Source organism: Carcharodon carcharias, chromosome 34 (assembly GCF_017639515.1).
Source record: "Carcharodon carcharias isolate sCarCar2 chromosome 34, sCarCar2.pri, whole genome shotgun sequence".
Classification (NCBI taxonomy): Eukaryota; Metazoa; Chordata; class Chondrichthyes; order Lamniformes; family Lamnidae; genus Carcharodon; species Carcharodon carcharias.
In genome coordinates, this window is record NC_054500.1 from 17,873,360 (window position 1) to 17,894,133 (window position 20,774).

The 20,774-nt window shown below is 43.1% G+C and overlaps 1 protein-coding gene across 1 annotated transcript; it reads right to left on the minus strand.

Moving 5' to 3' along the window:
- Positions 1-283: 283 nt before the first annotated feature.
- foxg1c (forkhead box G1c) lies at positions 284-1,330 on the minus strand. Its single transcript, XM_041179213.1, has one exon. The coding sequence runs from the start codon at positions 1,328-1,330 to the stop codon at positions 284-286; it is 1,047 nt and encodes a 348-aa protein (XP_041035147.1).
- Between the last annotated feature and the right edge of the window lie 19,444 nt (positions 1,331-20,774).

Below are 20,774 nucleotides of genomic sequence, written 5' to 3' on the forward strand. Positions count from 1 at the left end.
CCCAATACTAAAAAAAGACCGCGTATTTTAATTAAAAAAACAATTATATTGTCACATTATCTTATTCGATTTAGCTTTTAACTCAAAATTTAGCTTTAATATTTAAAAGGTTGCCTCGCTCAGAGGGAACATAAAGGTCGTTGAAATACTGATATGATACAGATATTTTTAAATAATTTATTTCCCTCCCCCAAAAAAAGAAAACACACACACAACAATAACATAAGCAACTTTGCGCCTTAAAATCTGCTATTCACAAAATAAATAATCCGGTCCGGGTTCCTTATAGGATAAAGGGGGGCTCCAGGTTGCGGTTCGGGAAATAAGCCCCAGGGAAACTAGCAGCAGGTCTCCGGAATTCGCTGCTGCCCTTCAGAAGGGCCGGGCCCATCCCGCCGAGGGGGCCGCTCGGGCCAGTGACCGGCGACAGCTGGGACAGGAGGTAAGCGGTCTGGCCGGCCAGGAGGTTGAGGGGACACGGGCTGCTGCAGGAGGCGGGGAGGGAGAGCCCGCAGGACAGCGAGGCGGCACCCCGCTGGTGGGCACCGTGCGGGAGCAAGGGGGCATAAGGCGCTGGGTGCTCGAGGTAGGGCGGGGGGCAGTTGTAGCCCAGGGGGTAGCCGCTCTGAGTGGGGGGCTGCTGCAAGGGCAGCAGGGGGGAGACGGGCCAGCAGAGCGAGCCCGCCAGCGCCAATCCCGCCGAGGCCAGCCGGGTCCCCCTCTTGAAAGCCAATTTAACCCGGGCTGGGGTCGCCCTCCTCCTCAGCTTGCCGGTGGTGCCCCCAATGAAGACATCGTCGCTGGAGGGGTCCAGCATCCAGTAATTGCCCTTCCCCGGGTCATTATAGTGTCTGGGCACCTTGACAAAGCACTTGTTGAGACTCAAGTTGTGCCTGATGGAGTTTTGCCAGCCTTGCTTGTTCTCCCTGTAGTAAGGGAAGTTCTGCACGATGAACTCGTAGATGCCACTCAGAGTCAGTCTCTTGCCGGGGCTCTGTCGGATGGCCATCATGATCAAGGCGTTGTAGCTGAAGGGAGGCTTCTGGAATTTCCCCATCCCTTTCGCCTCCTCGCCGTCCCCAGCCGCTTGCCCCCGCCTCTCCTCCTTCCCAGGAAAGTCCGGCTCCCTCTCCGCCGCTCCGCCGCCCTTCAGCGAACCGCTCGGGGTCCCTTCCTCCGCCCCCGCCGCCGATCCCGCCACCGCCGCCGCCGCCGCTCCCGCCCCGCCGCCGGGGCCGTCACCCGAAATCGCTTCGGGCAGGAGGCTTTGGATGCTGAAATTCCTTTTCGGGACCGTCTTGGCGTCTTTCAGACTTGCCATGTCCAACATCACTCATACACACACACACACACACACACACACCCCACCACCCCCCCCCCCCCCCAAAAAAAAAATCAATGCACTCTCCAGCTGCCCCGAGTATCTCAGCTCTAGTGTCCCATCGTGGAATGTACCCAAATACTCCATACGTTTGACAGGCGCCTCCTCCCATTCCGTTCGCCCCCCCACCCCATCCTCTCCTCCCAAAGCCAATAGTCTTCCAGCTCTTCGCCACTGGAACCAATCAGATTCCGTCCTTTTCCATTCCCCCCCCCCCCGCCCCTCCCCACCCCCCAAGTTCCGAACCCACCGAAAAATTTGATGTTTTCGTCAATTCTCTGGACAGTGAGAGGGACCAAAGTTCCGAGTTAAACCCGAATCTCCTGACCGTGAGGTGCTGCGCTTCATTTGTCGTTTTATCCTCTTTTTTTAAAATTAACCAGGATAGCCGAGTTTTAAACATGTTACATCCCACCGTTTGAACTGGGCACAGACCTGAAACACACACACACAGATATTGACAGTCACACATCCACAAAGCACACGTGGACGCAGACAATCACAGACAGACTCAAACACACTAAACTCAAACATAAACACAGACTGAAACACACACACACATACAGATCAGAGACAGTCTCAAAAACACACATTCCGATTCAAAACACACGCAGACTCAGACATTGACCCACTCTCAAACATCAATGCACACAGCCAGAAAACACACATACAGATTCAAACACACACAAACTCAAATAGACACACACACAGATTCAAACACACACAAACTCAAATAGACACACACACAACCTCAAATAGACACACACACAGATTCAAACACACACAAACTCAAATAGACACACACACAGATTCAAACACACACAAACTCGAGCATAAACACACACACAAACTTAAGCACTTAAGCATAAACGCACATACAGTTTCAAACACACTGATACAAACACAAATCAGACAGACTCAAACAGACATACAATGGCAGACTCAACACATACACAAACATTTATATATGACAAAAACAGAATTACCTGGAAAAACTCAGCAGGTCTAGCAGCATCGGCGGAGAAGAAAAGAGTTGACGTTTCCAGTACTCATGACCCTTCAATAGAACCTCATGAGGACTCGAAACATCAACTCTTTTCTTCTCCGCCGATGCTGCCAGACCTGCTGAGTTTTTCCAGGTAATTCTGTTTTTGTTTTGGATTTCCAGCATCCGCAGTTTTTTGTTTTTAGCATTTATATATGCATGGACAGGGTCAGAGTCAGGCATGAACACACAGACATAGAGGAAGGCACAGAGATATACATGAACACATACATGCAGAGTCAAAACAGACATACACACATCTCAAACATATAGATACAGAAGTGCAGAAACACAAACGCAAAGATTTGTAAAATACTAGAGCACAAGATCAGGAACAGGAGTAGGCCATTCGGCGCCTCCTGCTTGTTCCGCCATTGAATAAGAATTCCACTTTCCGGTCTGCCGCCCCCAAATCCCTTGACTCCCTTGTTAATCTCGAATATATTCGATGACCTAATCTCTGATCTCTGGAGAACAGAATTTCACTGACTAACCAGCCTCGGAGAAAAAAAGATTCTCCTCATCAGTCTTAAAGAAAAAAAATGAAGAGTCATATGGACTCGAAACATTAACTGTTTCTCTCTCTACAGATGCCGCCAGACCTGCTGAGTTTTTCCAGGGTTTTCTGTTTTTGTTTCAGATTTCCAACATCCGCAGTATTTTTCTTTCATCTTGTGTATGAAAAAAATTCTCATCTCAGTTTCAACAGACGCAAAATACAGACATACAGTCTGTTTATAAAGTTCTTGCGCAAATTTAAACTTTCATAACTTTGGATGTGCATACAATAGAATCAATCCATAAATGACACATGAAGGCAGAATTCGTCAAGTTTTAACACAATGGAGATCAAAGTTCTAGGCTTCAATATAACCACAATCCATTGTGATATAGTGGGTTCTGAAGAGGAGTCATACGGACTGGAAATATTGACTCTGTTTCATCTCCAAAGATGCTGCCAGACTTGCCGAGTTTTTCCAGCGCTTTCTGTTTTTATTTATTATCTGTTGTGTTACACTGTTCAAAGTGATTTTCATGAGTTCACACAGTTTCAGCATCATCAATATTAACAACGACATTAAAAACACTATGAATTTGCTGTCATATTCCATTTACAGTTTCCTTTAATCATGTCAGCAACGCCCATATCCCATGAATAAATAAAAAATGTCTATGCCCAGAGTTTTTACAGTTTAAATTTGCATATATACCCTGTATACACACACACATTAACATATGTATAAAGTGCACCTTGACAGATGCAGGCACACAACCCACAGACACATATACTGGATTAAAATGTTTTTAATTACAATCCAGGAAAACAATCGCTGGATGTACTCAACAGGTCAGGTAGCATCTGTGGAGACAGAACACAAGTTAGGATCCACGACTTGAAACATTAACTCTGTTTCTCTCTCCACAGATGCTGCCTGACCTGCTGAGTGTTTCCAGCATTTTCTGTTTTTATTTTTGATTTCCAGCATCCTTTTTAAATTTCATTCACAGGATGTAGGCATCGCTGGCTGGGTCAGCATTTATTGCCCATCCCTAATTGCCCTTGAGAAGGAGGTGGTGAGCTGCCTTCTTGAACCGCTGCAGTCCATGTGGTGTAGGTACACCCACTGTGAAGTTAGGGAAGGAGTTCCAGGATTTTGACTCAGTTATAGTGAAGGAGCGGTGATGTGTTTCCAAGTCAGGATGGTGAGTGGCTTGGAGGGGAACTTCCAGGTGATGGTGTTCCCATGCATCTGCTGCCCTTGTCCTTCTAGGTGGTAGAGATCACGGGTTTGGAAGGTAGTATTCTAAAATCTGGAAAAATTAGGAATAAAGGAATGCCTGCTTGAATTCAAACATCATAATTTTGTATTGTCTTCATACAGCATGTGAAATTATAAACAGAGAGAAAGACAAAGAGATAACTAGAGAGGTAAGTAACAGATAGGCAAACAGAACTGTGGAAATTCATAAATAGTGCCTAGAGAGATAGATAACTGAAAGAAAGACAGTATAGATAATAGGGAGAGAAATAATAGACAATAAAGAAAAAAGATTATGAAAATAATCAATGTATTTTAAGGAAGTGTACTGCTTTCTGATCACAGGTGTAGGCATCACTGGTAAGGCTGTCATAATTGTCCATCATTAATTGCCCTTGAGAAGGTGATGGTGAATTGCTTCAGTGGCTTGCTAGGCCATTTCAGAGAGCAGTTAAGAGTCAACCACATTGCTGTGGGTCTGGAGTCACATGTAGGCCAGACCAGGTAAGGATGGCAGATTTCCTTCCCTAAAGGACATGAGTGAACCAGATGGGTTTTTACAGCAATCGATGGCAGTTTTATGATCACCATTACTGGTGCTAGTTTTTTTTATATTCCAGATCTTATTTTTTTTTAATCAGCTGAATTTAAATGCTGTGGTGGGATTTGAACTGGTGTTGCCAGATCATTTGTCCAGGCCTCAGAATGACTAGTCCAGTAACATGCCTAGAATATTACCATGTGGGTACTTTACAAAATTCAAAAAAAAATTGAAGAATAAATGTATTTAGTTCTCAACAAAGTGTTGGATTTTTCTATTTAAAGTTTATATATTTCATTCCTTCATGTTTTTGTAATTCAAATTATGTTAAAAAGGCTGTTTTTCTCTATAGCTCCATGATTTTACATTTTCTCCCAATAATATCTTCAAAATAAAATTAATCCCAATTTAAAAGAGTAAGTTTTTTTTATTAGAAAATATTCTAACTGGAATGTAATTAATTTAGCTTTTCTTCAAAAAATTTTAAGGTAAAGTAAGACCTTTCATACTGCTTTGGGGATCATGTGATCATACAGACGAATCAGCCCTAAGCGCAGGTAACCTTAGGGGTGGAGCTTTCCAGTCATGGACCATATTTAAGCATGTAGCTTCATCAGGAGCTCTGTAAATAAAGTTTACTGTTTCTAACAAGAAACCTGTCCAGTACACCAAATTTATTACAATTGGTGACGGGGATAGATAGCTATGACACTGCACCTCGCCTCACGAATGTGAGTATTTTGATTTTTAAGGATAAAAAGAAAAGTATACTAACCAGTCATGCTACTCTTTGGTAGAATTGACTTGTACAATTCATCCATTGAAGATGGAGTCAGTACACAGAGCGCCTAAATTTCTACCTTGTGGCAAATAAAATGACAGTGTAGGAGAAATAGAAAGCTATTCTTCTAAGTGTCTGCAGGAGCAAGACAGATAACCTCAACCGTAGTCTGATGGCCCCAAACACATCAAATTCCAGATCTTTTAATGAGCTGGTAGACGTTGTGAAGGCACATTTTCAGCCTAAGCCATCAGTGATCATGCAAAGATTCAAGTTCAACACTAGAGTAAGGGCCCCCGGTGAGTCAATCACAATGTATATTGTAAAGCTAAATGAGTTAAAGGAGCGGTGTGACTTTGGAGATACTCTTAATGGCGTTGCGAGATCATTTGGTTTGCGGTGTACACAATGACGCCATTCAGCATCGTTTACTTGCAGAAGGTGATGGAGATAGCGCTGGCATGGAGAGTGCTAAGAGGGACTTGCAAGCTTTGCAGAATGTGACTCAAGGCCCATTCTTCAGTTGGGGCAGGAAGCTACTGGCGGCCGTGGCGCGATAACCAGGGAGACAACCACAAAGCTGTCACAATAAAGGGCATGTTATAAAGCAATGCAGGGTGAAATCAACACAGCCAATGAGACAGCAGGCCAAGATGATTGAAGTGCACAATATAAATGAACCAGGTGCTGCTGATACTGATATCTATTCCCTATACAATCTCAAGGCAAGGAAAACAGAACCAATCACCGCCACCCTTCAAGTGAACGGGAAGCCTCTAGTCATGGAGGCTGACACAGGAGCATCGACCACAGGGGTAGGAGAAAACATCTTTAAATAACTGAGCAAAGGTACCCAGCCATCTGAAGAAAACCACAGCTCAGCTGAAGGCGTACACTGGAGAGGCAATACAGGCGAAAGGCATTGCCTCTGTAACTGTATCCTACAGGCAACAGACAGCCCAGCTCCCGGTGATTATTGTAACAGGTGAAGGACCTAGCCTTCTGGGACATGATTGGCTGAAAGAAATTCAGCTCAACTGGTCAGAAATTTTTCAGGAACGAAAAGAAGGAATTCCTGAGCTGTTAAAAAAGTATGACAGCGTATTCTGAGATGAGTTGAGAAAGATAAAAGGCCTACATGCAAAAATATACGTAGATTCGGAGGCAACCTTACACCCTAAAGGAGAAGGTGGATGCAGAATTGTGCTGCTTAGAGAAGTTAGGAATAATCCAGCCAGTCCAAGTTCCAGAAAGGGCAGCGCCCACAGTCCCTGTGATGAAACCAGATGAAAACATTCACATTTCTGGAGATTACAAATTAACTGTGAACCAAGCTGCTAAATTAGGTAAATATACAACCCCGAGGATTGAAGATCTGTACGCTAAACCTGTAGGAGGAAAATCCGACACCAAATTGGACATGAGCCGTGTATACCAACAGCTAGAGTTGGACAGCACATCTAGAGGGTGTGTAACCATCAACACGCACAAGGGTCTGTACCAATATACGCCTACCCTTTGGTTTATCACCTGCCTGTGCAATCTTCCAAAGAACTATGGACAGCCTACTACAAGGGCTTCCCCGAGTTGTAGTGTACCTGGATGACGTCCTGATCACAGGATCAATGGAAGAGGGACATTTGACCAACCTGGAAGAGGTTTAAAGGAGATTTTTAGAGGCTGGTGTATGATTGAAAAAAGAGAAGTGTACTTTCCAAGCGACTGAAGTCACTTATTTGGGTCATGGAGTGGATGCCCAAGGGTTACATCCAGTAGAGGAGAAAGTCAGGGCAATCAAGGAAGCACCATCTCCTACCAACATCACAGAACTCAAGTCATTTTTGTGCATGATAAATTATTATGGTCACTTCTTGTCTAATTTGTCCTCAGTATTAGACCCTTTATGCTTATTATTGAAGAAGAGCCACAGATGGTCTTGGAAGGCTCAACAAGAAGCCTTCATAAAAGTCAAGAAGCTTTTAGACTCGTCATGTCTGCTAGTGAGTATAACACACCAAAGGAATTAATACTAACTTGTGATGCACCTCCCTATAGAGTGGGAGCGGTATTGTCACACAAGATGGAGGATGGATCTGAAAGGCCATAGTTATGTCTCCAGAGCCATCTCTGCAGCTGAGAAGGGTTACACACAACTTGAAAAAGAAGACTCATCTGTAACATTTGGAATAAAGAAGTTCCATCAATATTTGCATGGTCGACACTTCACCACAGTGTCAGATCACAAACCACTGTTGGGTTTGTTTAGTGAAGATAAAACAATTCTGCCAATGGTTACTGCTAGAATTCAAAGATGGGCTTTGATTTTGTTGGCATAAAAGTACACCTTAAGTACCGTCTGGCTGTGCATATAGGAAATGCAGATGCCCTCAGTTGTCTTCCTTTGTCAGATACCATTATACATGCTCCAGTGCCTCAAGACGATGCACTTGTGTTAAATTTCCTGGACTCCTTGCTGGTCTCTGTGAAGCAGATAAAAAATTGGAACAAGCCGGGATCCAATTTTATCAAGAGTCCAAGAACAGGTATTGCTAAGATGGTCAAATGCACAAGTCTCTGAAGAGTTAAAACCATTCTATGTCCATAAATCTGAATTAATTTGTCAAGATGGAATCTCGTTGTGGGGAGCTAGAGTCGTCGTCCCTTCACATGGAAGAGAACCACTCTTGACAGAATTTCACAGTGCACATCCAGAAAATGAAGACGCTCACCTGAAGCTATATCTGGTGGCCAGGTATAGACAGTGATATAGAAAAAATAGTTAAACACTGTCCCCAGTGTCAGCAACAGCAGAAGTTGACCATTTTAGCTCCACTGCATCTGTGGGAGTGGCCTGGTCGACCCTGGGTTAGACTACATATGGACTATTTCAGTCCATTTTTAGGTACCATGGCCCAAATTTTTCTGACTACTCGCCGACGTGAAAATGATGCCAGATGACATCGGGAGGAACCCCTGGCATCATCCTGCCCCATTTAAATATTCGGGAAGGTGGGCAGACAGCGCAATCAGCTGTCCGCACACTGCCCTGTCAACGGCCAATTGAGGCCATTGACAGGATAATTAAGCCAATTAAAGGCCCTGCCCGTCCAACCTTAAGGCTGGCGGGCAAGCCAGGAACCCCAGCGGGCTCCTGAAAAAACATGAAAACCTCATCCACTGGCGGGATGAGGTTTCAGGCCTGCTTTAAAAAACATTAATAAACTTTATGTGACATTTATTAACATGTCCCATCTCATGTGACATTGTCACATGAGGGGGACATGTTAATAATTCTTTTTATTTTTCTATTTTTTATATTTATAAAACTTTCAGCGCTCTCCCTGAGACAGCACTTAGTCTCAGGGAGATGTGGCATTCGTGAAAGAACGCACTTTGACAGCTGGGGAATCACTCCCTCCCCCACACAGGAAGCACATAGCGCTTCCCGTTGGGTGGCCTGCCCACTCAAAATGGCGGTGGGGCCTGTTTTGGCGGCGACGATTGGCTGCCCAGCTGCCCAGCTGCCAAGCCAGTGGGGCCTGCCCACCCATCAAGGGCAAAATTCTGCTCCATGTTTTTAGTGACCATCACCGCGCATTGCAAGTGGATGGATGTGTATGAAGCGAGATCACCTACATCGTGTGCAACCATTGAAAAGCTGCACCAATGTTTTCATGTACATGGCCTACCAGAAGTCATTGTTTCAGATAATGGTACTGCTTTCACTAGTATGGAATTCCAGAGATTCATGAACTTAAATGGGATTAAACCTGTCAAAACAGCACCATATCATTCCTCATCCACTGGGTCAACAGAAAGAGCAGTACAAACTTTTAAATCAGGCATGAAGAAGCTATCCGAAGGAGCATTAGAAACACAAATTTCAAGCTTTCTTCTCAACTATCGCACAGCTCCTCATGCAACTGCATGTTCAACACCATCTGAATTACTACTGAAACACCACCTTCATACAAGATTGGGTCTGGTGTTCCCTAACTTACAGGGGAAAGTGGAGAAAAACCAGAGTAGTCAGAAAGTGAATCAAGATATTCACAGTAAGGATTGAAAATTTACTGTGGGAGAGAGTTTTTTTGTGTGAAATTTTGGGAATGGACCTAGATGGGTTCCTGGTATAATTGTCTCAGAAACTGGACCTTTGTCATTCCAAGTGGAAGTGGAAAACCGGGTTGTTCGAAGAAGTAGAGAGACAGTCCAACAAACAGTTACTCCATCTGAAACTGATCCCTGAGGTGCCAGATCGACATAGAATAGACATACCCGATGGCTCTGTTGAAGTAAATAATTCTGAACTGCCATTGTCCAAGGATGTCCCTGATGCTGCAGTTCCTGATCAAGTCGATCCAGTGGAAGAACCTCAAGCCGTAGAGTTACATCACTCTACCCGAATCTACACCTCAGAGACTTAATCTATAATTGCATGAACTGTAAATATTTGTATATGTTATGGTTTACGATATTCTTGTAAATAAGAGGTGTAAAACAAAATTAAAGGGGGAGGAATGTGGTGATTGTAAGTAAAACCTTACATACTGTTTTGGGGGTCATGTGACTATACAGACTAAACACCTTTAGGGTGGGTAATCTTAGGGGAGGAGCTTTCCAGTCCTGGACCTTGTTCAAGCATTTAGCCTCATCATGAGCTCTGTAAATAAAGTTTACTGTTTCTAACAAGAAACCTGTCTGGCACGCCAAGTTTATTACAGTTTCTTTGCAAACAGTTCGAGTTCTCAAAGTCCCTTTTTATGATTAAATTACACGATTCAATCAAATTACATTTCCACAAGGCAGAATCGACCAGTTGGGCCGAATGGCCGGGTCAGCGCTGTGAAATTCTCTGTGCCGATAAGAAAAGCACTGTTAAAGGGCGGCGGGGTTGGGGGGTGTTAAACAATTTTGCTGTTTGTGGGGCTGGGGAGTTATATTTTCTTCAAAGTTTAATAATAATAGTAACAAAAAGCCCAGAATCAACGATTCCACCCACTTCTCAAGCGGTATTAAATCGCTGGATTCGTTTTGCAGGTCTAAATCTGCTATTTGCTTTCTGTTTTTTTCCATTTCTCTCTCTCTCTCTCTGCCGCTGGTCCCCTCAGTTCCAGTCGATTTGTCGATAGATGGTCTATATTTTCGATGCATTTTAAAAATACTTAAATAAACTTAGACTCCCCCCCCCCCCAAAAAAAAATCACGAGGAACAGGGAGGAGGGGGATTACGCCGAAATTCTTTTGGTGGTGCTTCCTTGGTCGGACGATTCCTGCGAAAATCTGGAATATTTCCGAAGGAACTCGCCCTCTCCCCGTGTCCCTGGTCCACTTCCTTAAAAAAAAACCCCTCAATGCACGTATCAACGTTTCTGAGCGAGACTGACCGCTGCTTTCACCTAAAAGTAACACCAGAATGTTCTTGAAACAAACGCTTTCGCTTGGTTCCCCCTGAGTATTTCCACCCTACCACCCCCCGCCCATCTAGTTAATCTAAGGGAAAGATAGAACGATTTAAATCAGGATTTAAAATCGCGATTCAAGTCGACTTCTGCCGGATTTCGATGCTTATATTCCGTTTGGGATTGGGGGGCTGCAGTTTTGATTGAGTCTGTTTGCAAAGCCCAAAAGTCAGGGGGGGAAGTTTGTAAAGTGCGATTAAAAGAAAATATTTTTCTTGAAACCAGGTGTTGTATCTATTTCATCCTAAAAATATACCACCTGAAAGGCTGATTATTTCTGTTGTTTTCCCTAAGGGCAAAATGTTGAACAGTTTAGTTTCACTCTTTTGTCCGCTCTCGTTCTGTTAGAAGTGGGAATATGGTGAAGATTCCAAGCCTGAAATAATAAAAGAAATGTAAAGGAGCTAACACATTCCATTCTGTTCCAACACTGAGCACAGTGTCCAGCATAAAATGATTCACATTGTGGCCAGTTATTTTTGTCTCTATTTTTTTGCTCCGTTTCAATACAGTTTCTCTTCTATATTTAATTTAAAATTGGTTTCAGATTTATTTTAAAACACAGTATTTCAACATTAGTTTTTTAATAAATTTGACTGGTTTGATTTTTAAGTCATTCTCGTTCAAACTGATTCAATGTTCAATCATTTTAATTTAATTTGATATTTTTAATTTCAATCGATATTTTTTAATTTCATTTGATATTTTTACTTTGTCGCTATTTTTAATTTCATTCAATATTTTAAATTTCATTCAATAATTTTAATTTCAATCAATATTTGTCATTTCAATCTATATTTTAAATTGCATTCGACATTTTTATTTTCCTTCAATATTTTTAATTTCATTCAATATTTTTAATTTCATTCGGTATTTTTAATTTCATTCGATATTTTACTTTCATTCGATATTTTTAATTTCATTCAATAATTTTAATTTCATTAGTATTTTTAATTTCATTCAGTACTTTTAATTTCATTCAATATTTTAAATTTTGATAATTTAAATTTCATTTGGCATTTTTAATTTCATTTGATATTTTTAATTTCATTCAATAATTTTAATTTTATTAGTATTTTTAATTTCATTCAGTACTTTTAATTTCAATCAATATTTGTAATTTCAATTGATATTTTAAATTTCATTCGACATTTTTACTTGCCTTCGATATTTTTAATTGCATTTGAAATTTTTAGTTTCATTTGGTATTTTTAATTTCATTTGATATTTTACTTTCATTTGATATTTTTAATTTCATTGAATATTTGTAATTTCAATTGATATTTTAAATTTCATTTGACATTTTTACTTTTGACATTTTTAATTTCATTTGATATTTTCAATTTCATTCAATAATTTAAATTTCATTGGTATTTTTAATTTCATTCAATATTTTAAATTTCATTCGATATTTTTAATTTCATTTGGTATTTTTAATTTAATTCAGTATTTTTAATTTCATGTGATATTTGTACTTTCATTCAATATTTTTAAATTTCATTTGGTATTTTTAATTTCATGCGATATTTGTACTTTCATTCAATATATTTTTTAATTTCATTCCGTCATTTTAATTTCGTTCAAAAGGTTTAATTTCATTCGATATTTCATGAGGTGTCCACGGCTGAAATACCCAAGCAAAAATTTAGCAGCAAGACGTGTTATGGTGCAATTTTAATCCACATTGAATAATCTGATGGAATTAAACGGGACTAGGTTCTCTTTTTCTGTGAACGGCTGGTTTTAGGGTTCATTCCGCCCAATTCCGACCGGGTTTAGGCGGGGAATGGGTTCGTAACCCCAGCCTATTCGGAGTCTTAAATATTTTTTCAGCGCTGTCCTGTGTTTGAAGGATGCTTTATAAACTTCTGCTCAGGGTCACCTCGGTTCTGGTGTCTTGTCATTGTTAAAAAAAAGGGGGGTTGGGGGGGAAGGATGGTAAACGACGTCGGAGCAAACTAGAATCTCACGAATTATATAATCTTTAAAGAAAAAAATATTACAAACACACTCACAGCTCCGGACTCCACCGTATTCGTACTCTGCCCTCCTCCTCCCTGCACCCTGCATTCAACCAGTTTCTGGGTGACTTCAGTCCATTTTTTTCGGCGGTGAAAATTGCCGAATTTTCCTACCCTTTTCAAAACTGGGAAGGTCACCCTAAATTGTCAGCCGGAGCCGGTGGGAGGGGTGGGTAACTAGGAGACTTAACAGTGAAGATGGTGAGAAAGATACCGGAGGGCAGGTGAGATTTGTTATTTTATATGTATATATATATATAATATAGATTGTTAGGGGTGGAAAGCCCCATTCTCTTGTCTTTACTGGGCTGTGAGAATGGAATCAGACTGGAGCAGTTTCAGTTCAGTTTCTGATGGGTTTGAGAGTGAACTCTGCACTGTGAGGCAAACAGCTCAGACAGAATGGTCGCACGGTGGGTGGGGATGGGGAGATTCGGGGGGAGAAGCCCAGCGCCACCATCCAATATTCAGAATGAGCAAAGGGGATTTTAATCGCCGGCTCAGACACCCGTCCTGCAGGGAAATACATCGAGAAGGCGCCCGTACATGATGCAGACTTCAGCGCGGAATATGAGGATTGTGAAACGTCCTCCTAGTGAGGTGGGGGGGGGGGGGGGGGGGGTCGTCTTCAATAAAATAAAGACACCCCCCCCCCCAACTCAACAGCAGGAAGTGAAAAAACCCACCCTGACCAGTTAGTTTTATCCATGTTCAAAGCACAGCCGCTCCTCTCCCCATTTTGTCTATTTTGTCTCACTGACCCTCTCTCCTTCCCACTCACTTTCCTCACTCCCTCCTTCCCTTTTTCTCTTTACTCTTCTTCTCACTCCCTCTTTCCCACTCTCCTCTGCTCTTCTTCTCACTCCCTCCTTCCCTCTCCTCACTCCCTCCTTCCCTCTTTCCCTTTACTCTCTTCTCACTCCCTCTTTCCCACTCTCCTTTGCTCTTCTTCTCACTCCCTCCCTCCCTCTCCTCACTCCCTCTTTCCCTCTCCTCACTCCCTCCTTCCCTCTTTCTCTTTACTCTTCTTCTCACTCCCTCTTTCCCACTCCTCTGCTCTTCTTCTCACTCCCTCCTTCCCTCTCCTCACTCCCTCCTTCCCTCTTTCTCTTTACTCTCTTCTTCTCACTCCCTCTTTCCCACTCTCCTCTCCTCCTCTTCTCACTCCATCCTTCCCACTCTCTCTTTCTTCTCCTATTCTTCTCTTTCCCCCCTTCCCTCTCACGTTTATTTCTCCGAGATCTTTGCACTCCTCTAATTCTGGCCTCTCGAGCATCCCCAATTTTAGTCGCTGCACCATTGGCGGCCGTGCTTTCAGCTGCCTGGACCCCAAGCTCTGGAATTCACTCCCTAACCCTCATTGCCTCACTTATCTCCTTTAAGACACCCCATAAAACCCAATCCCTTTGACCAAGCTTTTGGTTATCTGACCTGATATCTCCTTATGTAGCTCAGTGTCTTACATGTTTAATGATGTTCCTGTGAAGCACCTTGGGGCTTTTCATTATGGCTAAAAGTGCTATATAAATACAAATTGTTGTTGTTTTGGTTTAATTAGTTTACGGATTCTTAAGACACCGGATCCTCTTTACTGGATCGATCTCAATATTTCAAGCTACATTTCCTCAAAATTTTCCACAAATCCTCATGATTTTAGCTCACTCAAAACCCAGTCGATAAGATTGAGTTAAAATCAGGACCAATTTTGGGCTTCTTGCAGTATACAAAATGAAGCAAGAGATTTGACACAGTTGATCACTGCACCAAAAGTGGTAGAAATCGATTCACTCCATTTCTCCTCCGTGGGATTCCAGGATTTTTCTCAATTGATCGGGGACCTCATTTCCCAATTCCACATTTGTTGGAAGGGGTTACGGTGAATGGTTCTGCTTTTGTTACAGGTTATCTGGGAATCATAGCCACATTCCAGGGACTGTATCATAATATTCCACCCATTATTCCATTAATTATGTAGAATACCTTATCGGGAGCTGGGACGATGTCAGGAAGCAAAGGGAAAATAGTTTTCAAGGTCCCATCTAATGTTGTTTGAAGGCAGCCCTTGAGCAACAACTGACTCCTAACATGACATTATATCAATTTATTTATCTAGGGACTTATTGCTTGCATTATGCAGTTTGAAACTATAAATTAGTGCTGAAAGTAGCGACATGTTGTCAGTTTTTCATCTTGCACTCATCAGGACAAATACAAGAATACCAAATTTCAAACAATCACAACAATTTATACTACAGGAGAAAAGGAGTGTTGATTGGTTGGCAAGTCAAATGATTGGCCTAGGCATTGCCATGGAGAAAACAATGGAGCACTATAGGCTGCTCATCCTTCTGGGTAATTTTTAAAAATGGCAACACTTTGGCCAATCAATTTTCTCCTGCAGTACATATTGTGTGTTTGAAATTTGTCATTCTTGCAATTTTCCTGATGAGGGCAAGACTAAAAACTTTGACTTTCAGCAATATTTAAGTTTTGTAAATTATTTTTATTCTTCAATATCCTGCATTTACTTACAATATAAAGAAATACTTGCATTTATATAGCACCCAAAGTGTTTTGCAGTCAATGAGGTCCTTTCAAAGTGCAGTCACTGTTGTAGTGTAGGACACATGGAAGCCAATTTGCACACAGCAAGCTCCCACTAACAGTAATGTGATAATGACCAGATAAAATGATTTTAGGGATATTGGTTGAGGGGTAAATAATTGTCATGACACTCCAAGAACTCCCCTCTTCTTCCAAATAGAGCCATGAGATCTTTTGCATCCACCTGAGAGGACAGAAGAGAGCTAATGAACTGAATGTCTCATCCCATTTCTCGGTGCAGTGCTGCACTTCCTCAGTGCTGCACTGAAGTGTTGATGTGGATTTTGTCCTTGGAGTGGAACGTGAACCCATAACCTTCCATCTCTAAAACACAAGAGTGCTACCCATAAAACATTCAACATTTAAACACTGATCTCTGTTCTGCTCACAAATAGAGTGGCCAAGGTGAAGATCCCTCCAATTTTTTTCTGACAATATGAAGTTTGTCTGAGATGTGAGGTGAATGCTATTTTTTAGATATGGTTGATTCTTGCTTAAATTGTTTCCAGTGGTGGGAGGTCAGTCACCAGTGGACACAGATTTCAGTGACTGGCAAAAGAGTCAACATAAGGAAACCTTGTTTTTAACAGCAAGTTGTTACGATCATTTGGGAATTCAGAAGAAACATCTACACCCAGAGAGCGGTGAGAATATGGAACTTGATACCACAGGGAGTGGTTGAAGCAAATAGTATAGATGCAATTAAGGCAAGCTAGACAAGGATATAGAGGGAGAAGGGAATCGAGGGTTACAATGATAGACTCAGATGAGGAAAGATGGGAGGAGGCTCGAGTGGAGCATAAATACCAGCATGGACTGGTTGGGCTGAATGGCCTGTTTCTGTGCCATATATGCTATGATCTGGAATGTGCTGAAGGGCCGGTGGAAGCAGATTCAATAGTAACTTTCAAAATGGAAATCAATAAATCCTTGCAGGAAAATTATTTATAGGACTATGGGGAAAGGGCAGCAAAGTAAGTGGGATTAATTGGCTAGCTCTACCAAAGAGCTTGCACTGGCATGATGGGCCAAATAGCCTCGTTCTGTGCTGTATCATTCCATGATTGATCAAATCTCAAAGTTAACGATCGAATTCAACTGCTGACACAGAGTGAAAACAAATATTACCTCACCAGTCTGGATGGTGTGTGTATGCAGGGGAAGAACTCTTTCCAAGAGAAATGTTTAAATACATTTTTCTAACTTAGCTCCTTGAAGGTGCTAACTTTTACTGGTTGTAAATCCACGGCAATATCCATCACTGAAATCTCAGTCACCGGTGCTTATTCTTCCATTGTCAGTTACAGACATTATCCCTCATTTGTTCTTTACTCAGTCCAACATTCTGACACAGGCACTAACCCACCAACATGTTGCCTCCTACAGTAGAAGCAACCTCACGCCAACCCATTCAGTGCTCGCAAATTGGCCTTCACACAGTGATCATTTTCACACCCACCCCCGTAAACTCCCCTTCCCTCACGCGCCTCGGTAAACACTGAAAGCCAGGGTAACGAAGAGACAAAACTCTAAGGACTCATGGTTGTTTGCAAATCCTGCCTCAAAGTTCGGTGAAATTCCCAGAACTAGTTTTCCTGGATTTTTTTTTATTCTTGAGGCTAATTCAATTGTGGCTTTCAAACGGGAATTGGATGAGCAACTGAATAGGGGAAATTTGCAGCACTACAGGGAAAGGAAGGAGGAGTGGGACTAGCTGGGTTGCTTTCGCAGAGAACCAGCATGGGCCTGATGGGCTGAATGGCCTCCTTCTGTGCTGCAACCATTCTATGATTCCATTCTCTAACTAAATACAATTTTCTAATTGTCTAATTTGTCCCAAAACAAAATGCCTACTGTTAGATGTGATTCTGCAGGTGAGGAGCACTTGCTGAACAATCCTGGCTGTGCTAATAGCTACACTAACAACTAATTTGAGATAATCATGGCTCATTTATGCTTGCTAGAAGTGACATAGAGAGACCCATTCTCTGCAAAAAAAAGGAATATGTTCAAGCCTTGCAACATTTTTCAATTACCTGGGAGCTATAGTTTCTCAGCTAATCAGAGATGACTTGCCAACCAGTCAGCACCCTTTTCTCCTGTAGTATAAATTGTCATGTTCATTTGAAATTTGGCATTCTTGTGTTTGTCCTGATGAGTGCAAGACAAAAGGCTTTGGCAACATGCCTTTTCAGCAATTTTCTTTCCTTCTCTATCGACTGTTGCTGGGGTAGAAAACAGTTGTGTTGCCGGGGGTGCAGTTTTCTTCATCAAACCTCCTAACCATCACTCAGACCTGGTGTTAAGGTTGGTATCATTGGGCACTTGCTTACACTGGATAGGGGCCAGTCTCAATGAGCAGCAGGTTCCTGAGCTTGTGCCTCTCAGATTCTGCTGGTGGGATGTAGGAGGTTAGGGTTAGGGTTTTAACAATGCCAGTGCACACCTACTACTTCCCCATGTGACAGGGATCCTTTGAGACTTGAGATTGGGGGTTCTATGAATCGCTCTCTGCCAAGGTGTACAAAATTATGAGGGGAATAGATAGAGTGGACAGGATAAAATTGTTTCCCTTGATGGAGAATTCTAGAACCAGTGGTCATAGGTTCAAGATAAGTGGCAGAAGGTGTAGGGGGGACATGAGGAAGAACTTTTTTACGCAGAGGGTAGTGGGTGTCTGGAATTCGCTGCCCAAGTTGGTGGTAGAGGCAGAAACTCTAAACTATTTTAAAAAGTACCTGGATCTGCACCTAAAGTGCTGTAAGCTGCAGGGCTATGGGCCGGGTGCAGGAAGGTGGAATTAGAAAGGGCACCTGGGTGTTCTCGGGCTGGCATGGACAAGAATGACCTCCTTCTGTGCTGTAACTTTTCTATGGTTCTAATTGATTCTTGCGATGTGGGGCACAACTGCCAAGGGTTGGCGTTTGTCCACCTTTAGTCGCCCTCTTTTGATACCGAGTGGTGTGCTAGGCCACTTCAGAGGGATGTAAGTCAACTGCCCTATTGTGGGACTGGTGCCACACACAGACCTAGGTCTGGGTAAGGGGGCAGCAGATTCCCTTTCCCGACCACCCATCACCCCCTGTGCTCGCTGACCCACATTGGCTCCGGGATTTTCCGGCCGTGCTGCGGCGAAACTCACCATTGGAGATCCAGCGGTCCAGCCAAAAGCCCATTGCATTTTGGCTGGACCGGGAGATCCCAGAGGCAGATGGGGACCAGAAAATCCTGCCCCTTGATTTTAAAATTCCCATCCTGGTTTTCCAATCCTTCCATGGCCTCTCACACCCTCCCGATCTCCGTAATCTCCTCCAGCCCCACAGCTCACCGAGATCTCTGGGCTCCTCTAACTCTGGCCTCTTGAGCATCCCCAATTTTAATAATTTCATCACTAGTGGCCGTGTCTTCAGCTGCCTGGGTCCCAAGCTCTGGAATTCCCTACCTCACTTTTAGCTCCGGCCTCTCTTTTGAGGCGTTCCCTTAAAATCCTACCTCTTTGACCAAGCTTTTGGTCATTGCCCTAATATCACTTATGTGGTCTGGTGTCAAAATTTTTCTCTCGAACCCTCCTGTCAATGTTTGGTTCTGCGGAAGGTGCTACATAATGCAAGTTGTTGTTGTAAAGCACATCAGTGAACCAGAGATAAAAACAAAAAAACTGCGGATGCTGGAAATCCAAAACAAAAACAGAATTACCTGGAAAAACTCAGCAGGTCTGGCAGCATCGGCGGAGAAGAAAAGAGTTGACGTTTTGAGTCCTCATGACCCTTCAACAGAACTGTCGAAGGGTCATGAGGACTCGAAACGTCAACTCTTTTCTTCTCCGCCGATGCTGCCAGACCTGCTGAGTTTTTCCGGGTAATTCTGTTTTTGTTTTACATCAGTGAACCAGTTGGGTGTCGTGACAGCAATCTGACTTCCCTTTTATTGATATTTTAACTCCCAGATTTCAACTGAAGTTTTTAATCTCCCCGGGTGGGATTTGAACTCACTACTTCATAAACCCCAGTGTCCAGATTACTGATACTGTGACTTTACCCTTTAATGCTGCACCTTTGGAACAGCATTGCCCTCCAGTGGACAGTGCAGGACTAACAGTAAAGAAAGCTTCACTTCAAGATGTCACACACATAGACCTTCTAACAGGAAAGCAAGCCACTAGGCCCAAGTCCCTGTCAGATTCCTCTGACACCCTACATCATATCAACAATTTCCAGTTCTCTGGCCCCAAATGCCTCCTCTTCACCATGGATTTCCAATCCCTCTACACCTCCTCCCCCCACCGGGATGGTCTGATGACACTCCACTTCTTCCTCGAACAGAGGCCCGAACAATCCCCATCCACTACTACTCTCCTCCGCCTGGCTGAACTTGTTCTCTCACTGAACAATTTCTCCTTAGACTCCTCTCACTTCCTCCAAATAAAAGGTGTGGCTGTGGGTACCTGCATGGATACCCATGTGACTATAGGCCCCAGTTATGTCTGTCTCTTTAGGGGGTATGTGGAACATTTCTTGTTCCAGTCCTACTCCGGCCCCCTCCCACAACTCTTTCTCCGGTACATCGATGATTGCTTCGGTGCTGCTTCATGCTCTCATCTGGACCTGGAAAAATTTATTAACTTTGCTTCCAATTTCCACCCCTCCATCATTTCCATATGGTCCACCTCTAACACTTCCCTTCATTGACCTGTCTCAATTTCTGGTGCTAGATTGTCCACCAATATCCATTACAAGCCTACCGACTCCCACAGCTACCTCGACTACAGCTCCTCACACCCCGCTTCCTGTAAGGACTCCATCCCTCTCAGTTCCTTCACCTCTGTCGCATCTGTTTTGATGATGCCACTTTCAAAAACAGTTCCTCTGATGTCTTCCTTCTTCCTTAACCGAGGTTTTCCACCCACAGTGGTTGACAGGGCCCTCAACTGTGTCCGGCCCATCTCTCACGCATCCGCCCTCACGCCTTCTCCTCCCTCCCAGAAACATGATAGGGTCCCCCTTGTCCTCACTTATCACCCCACCAGCCTCCGCATTCAAAGGATCATTCTCCGCCATTTCCGCCAACTCCAGCATGACGCTACCACCAAACACATCTTCCCTTCACCCGCCCGGCGGCATTCCATAGGGATCGTTCCCTCCGGGACACCCTGGTCCATTCCTCCATCACCCCTTACACC

Excerpts from the sequence above, each read along its gene's own strand:
- foxg1c (XM_041179213.1), bottom strand. The coding sequence starts at position 1,330 with ATGTTGGACATGGCAAGTCTGAAAGACGCCAAGACGGTCCCGAAAAGG.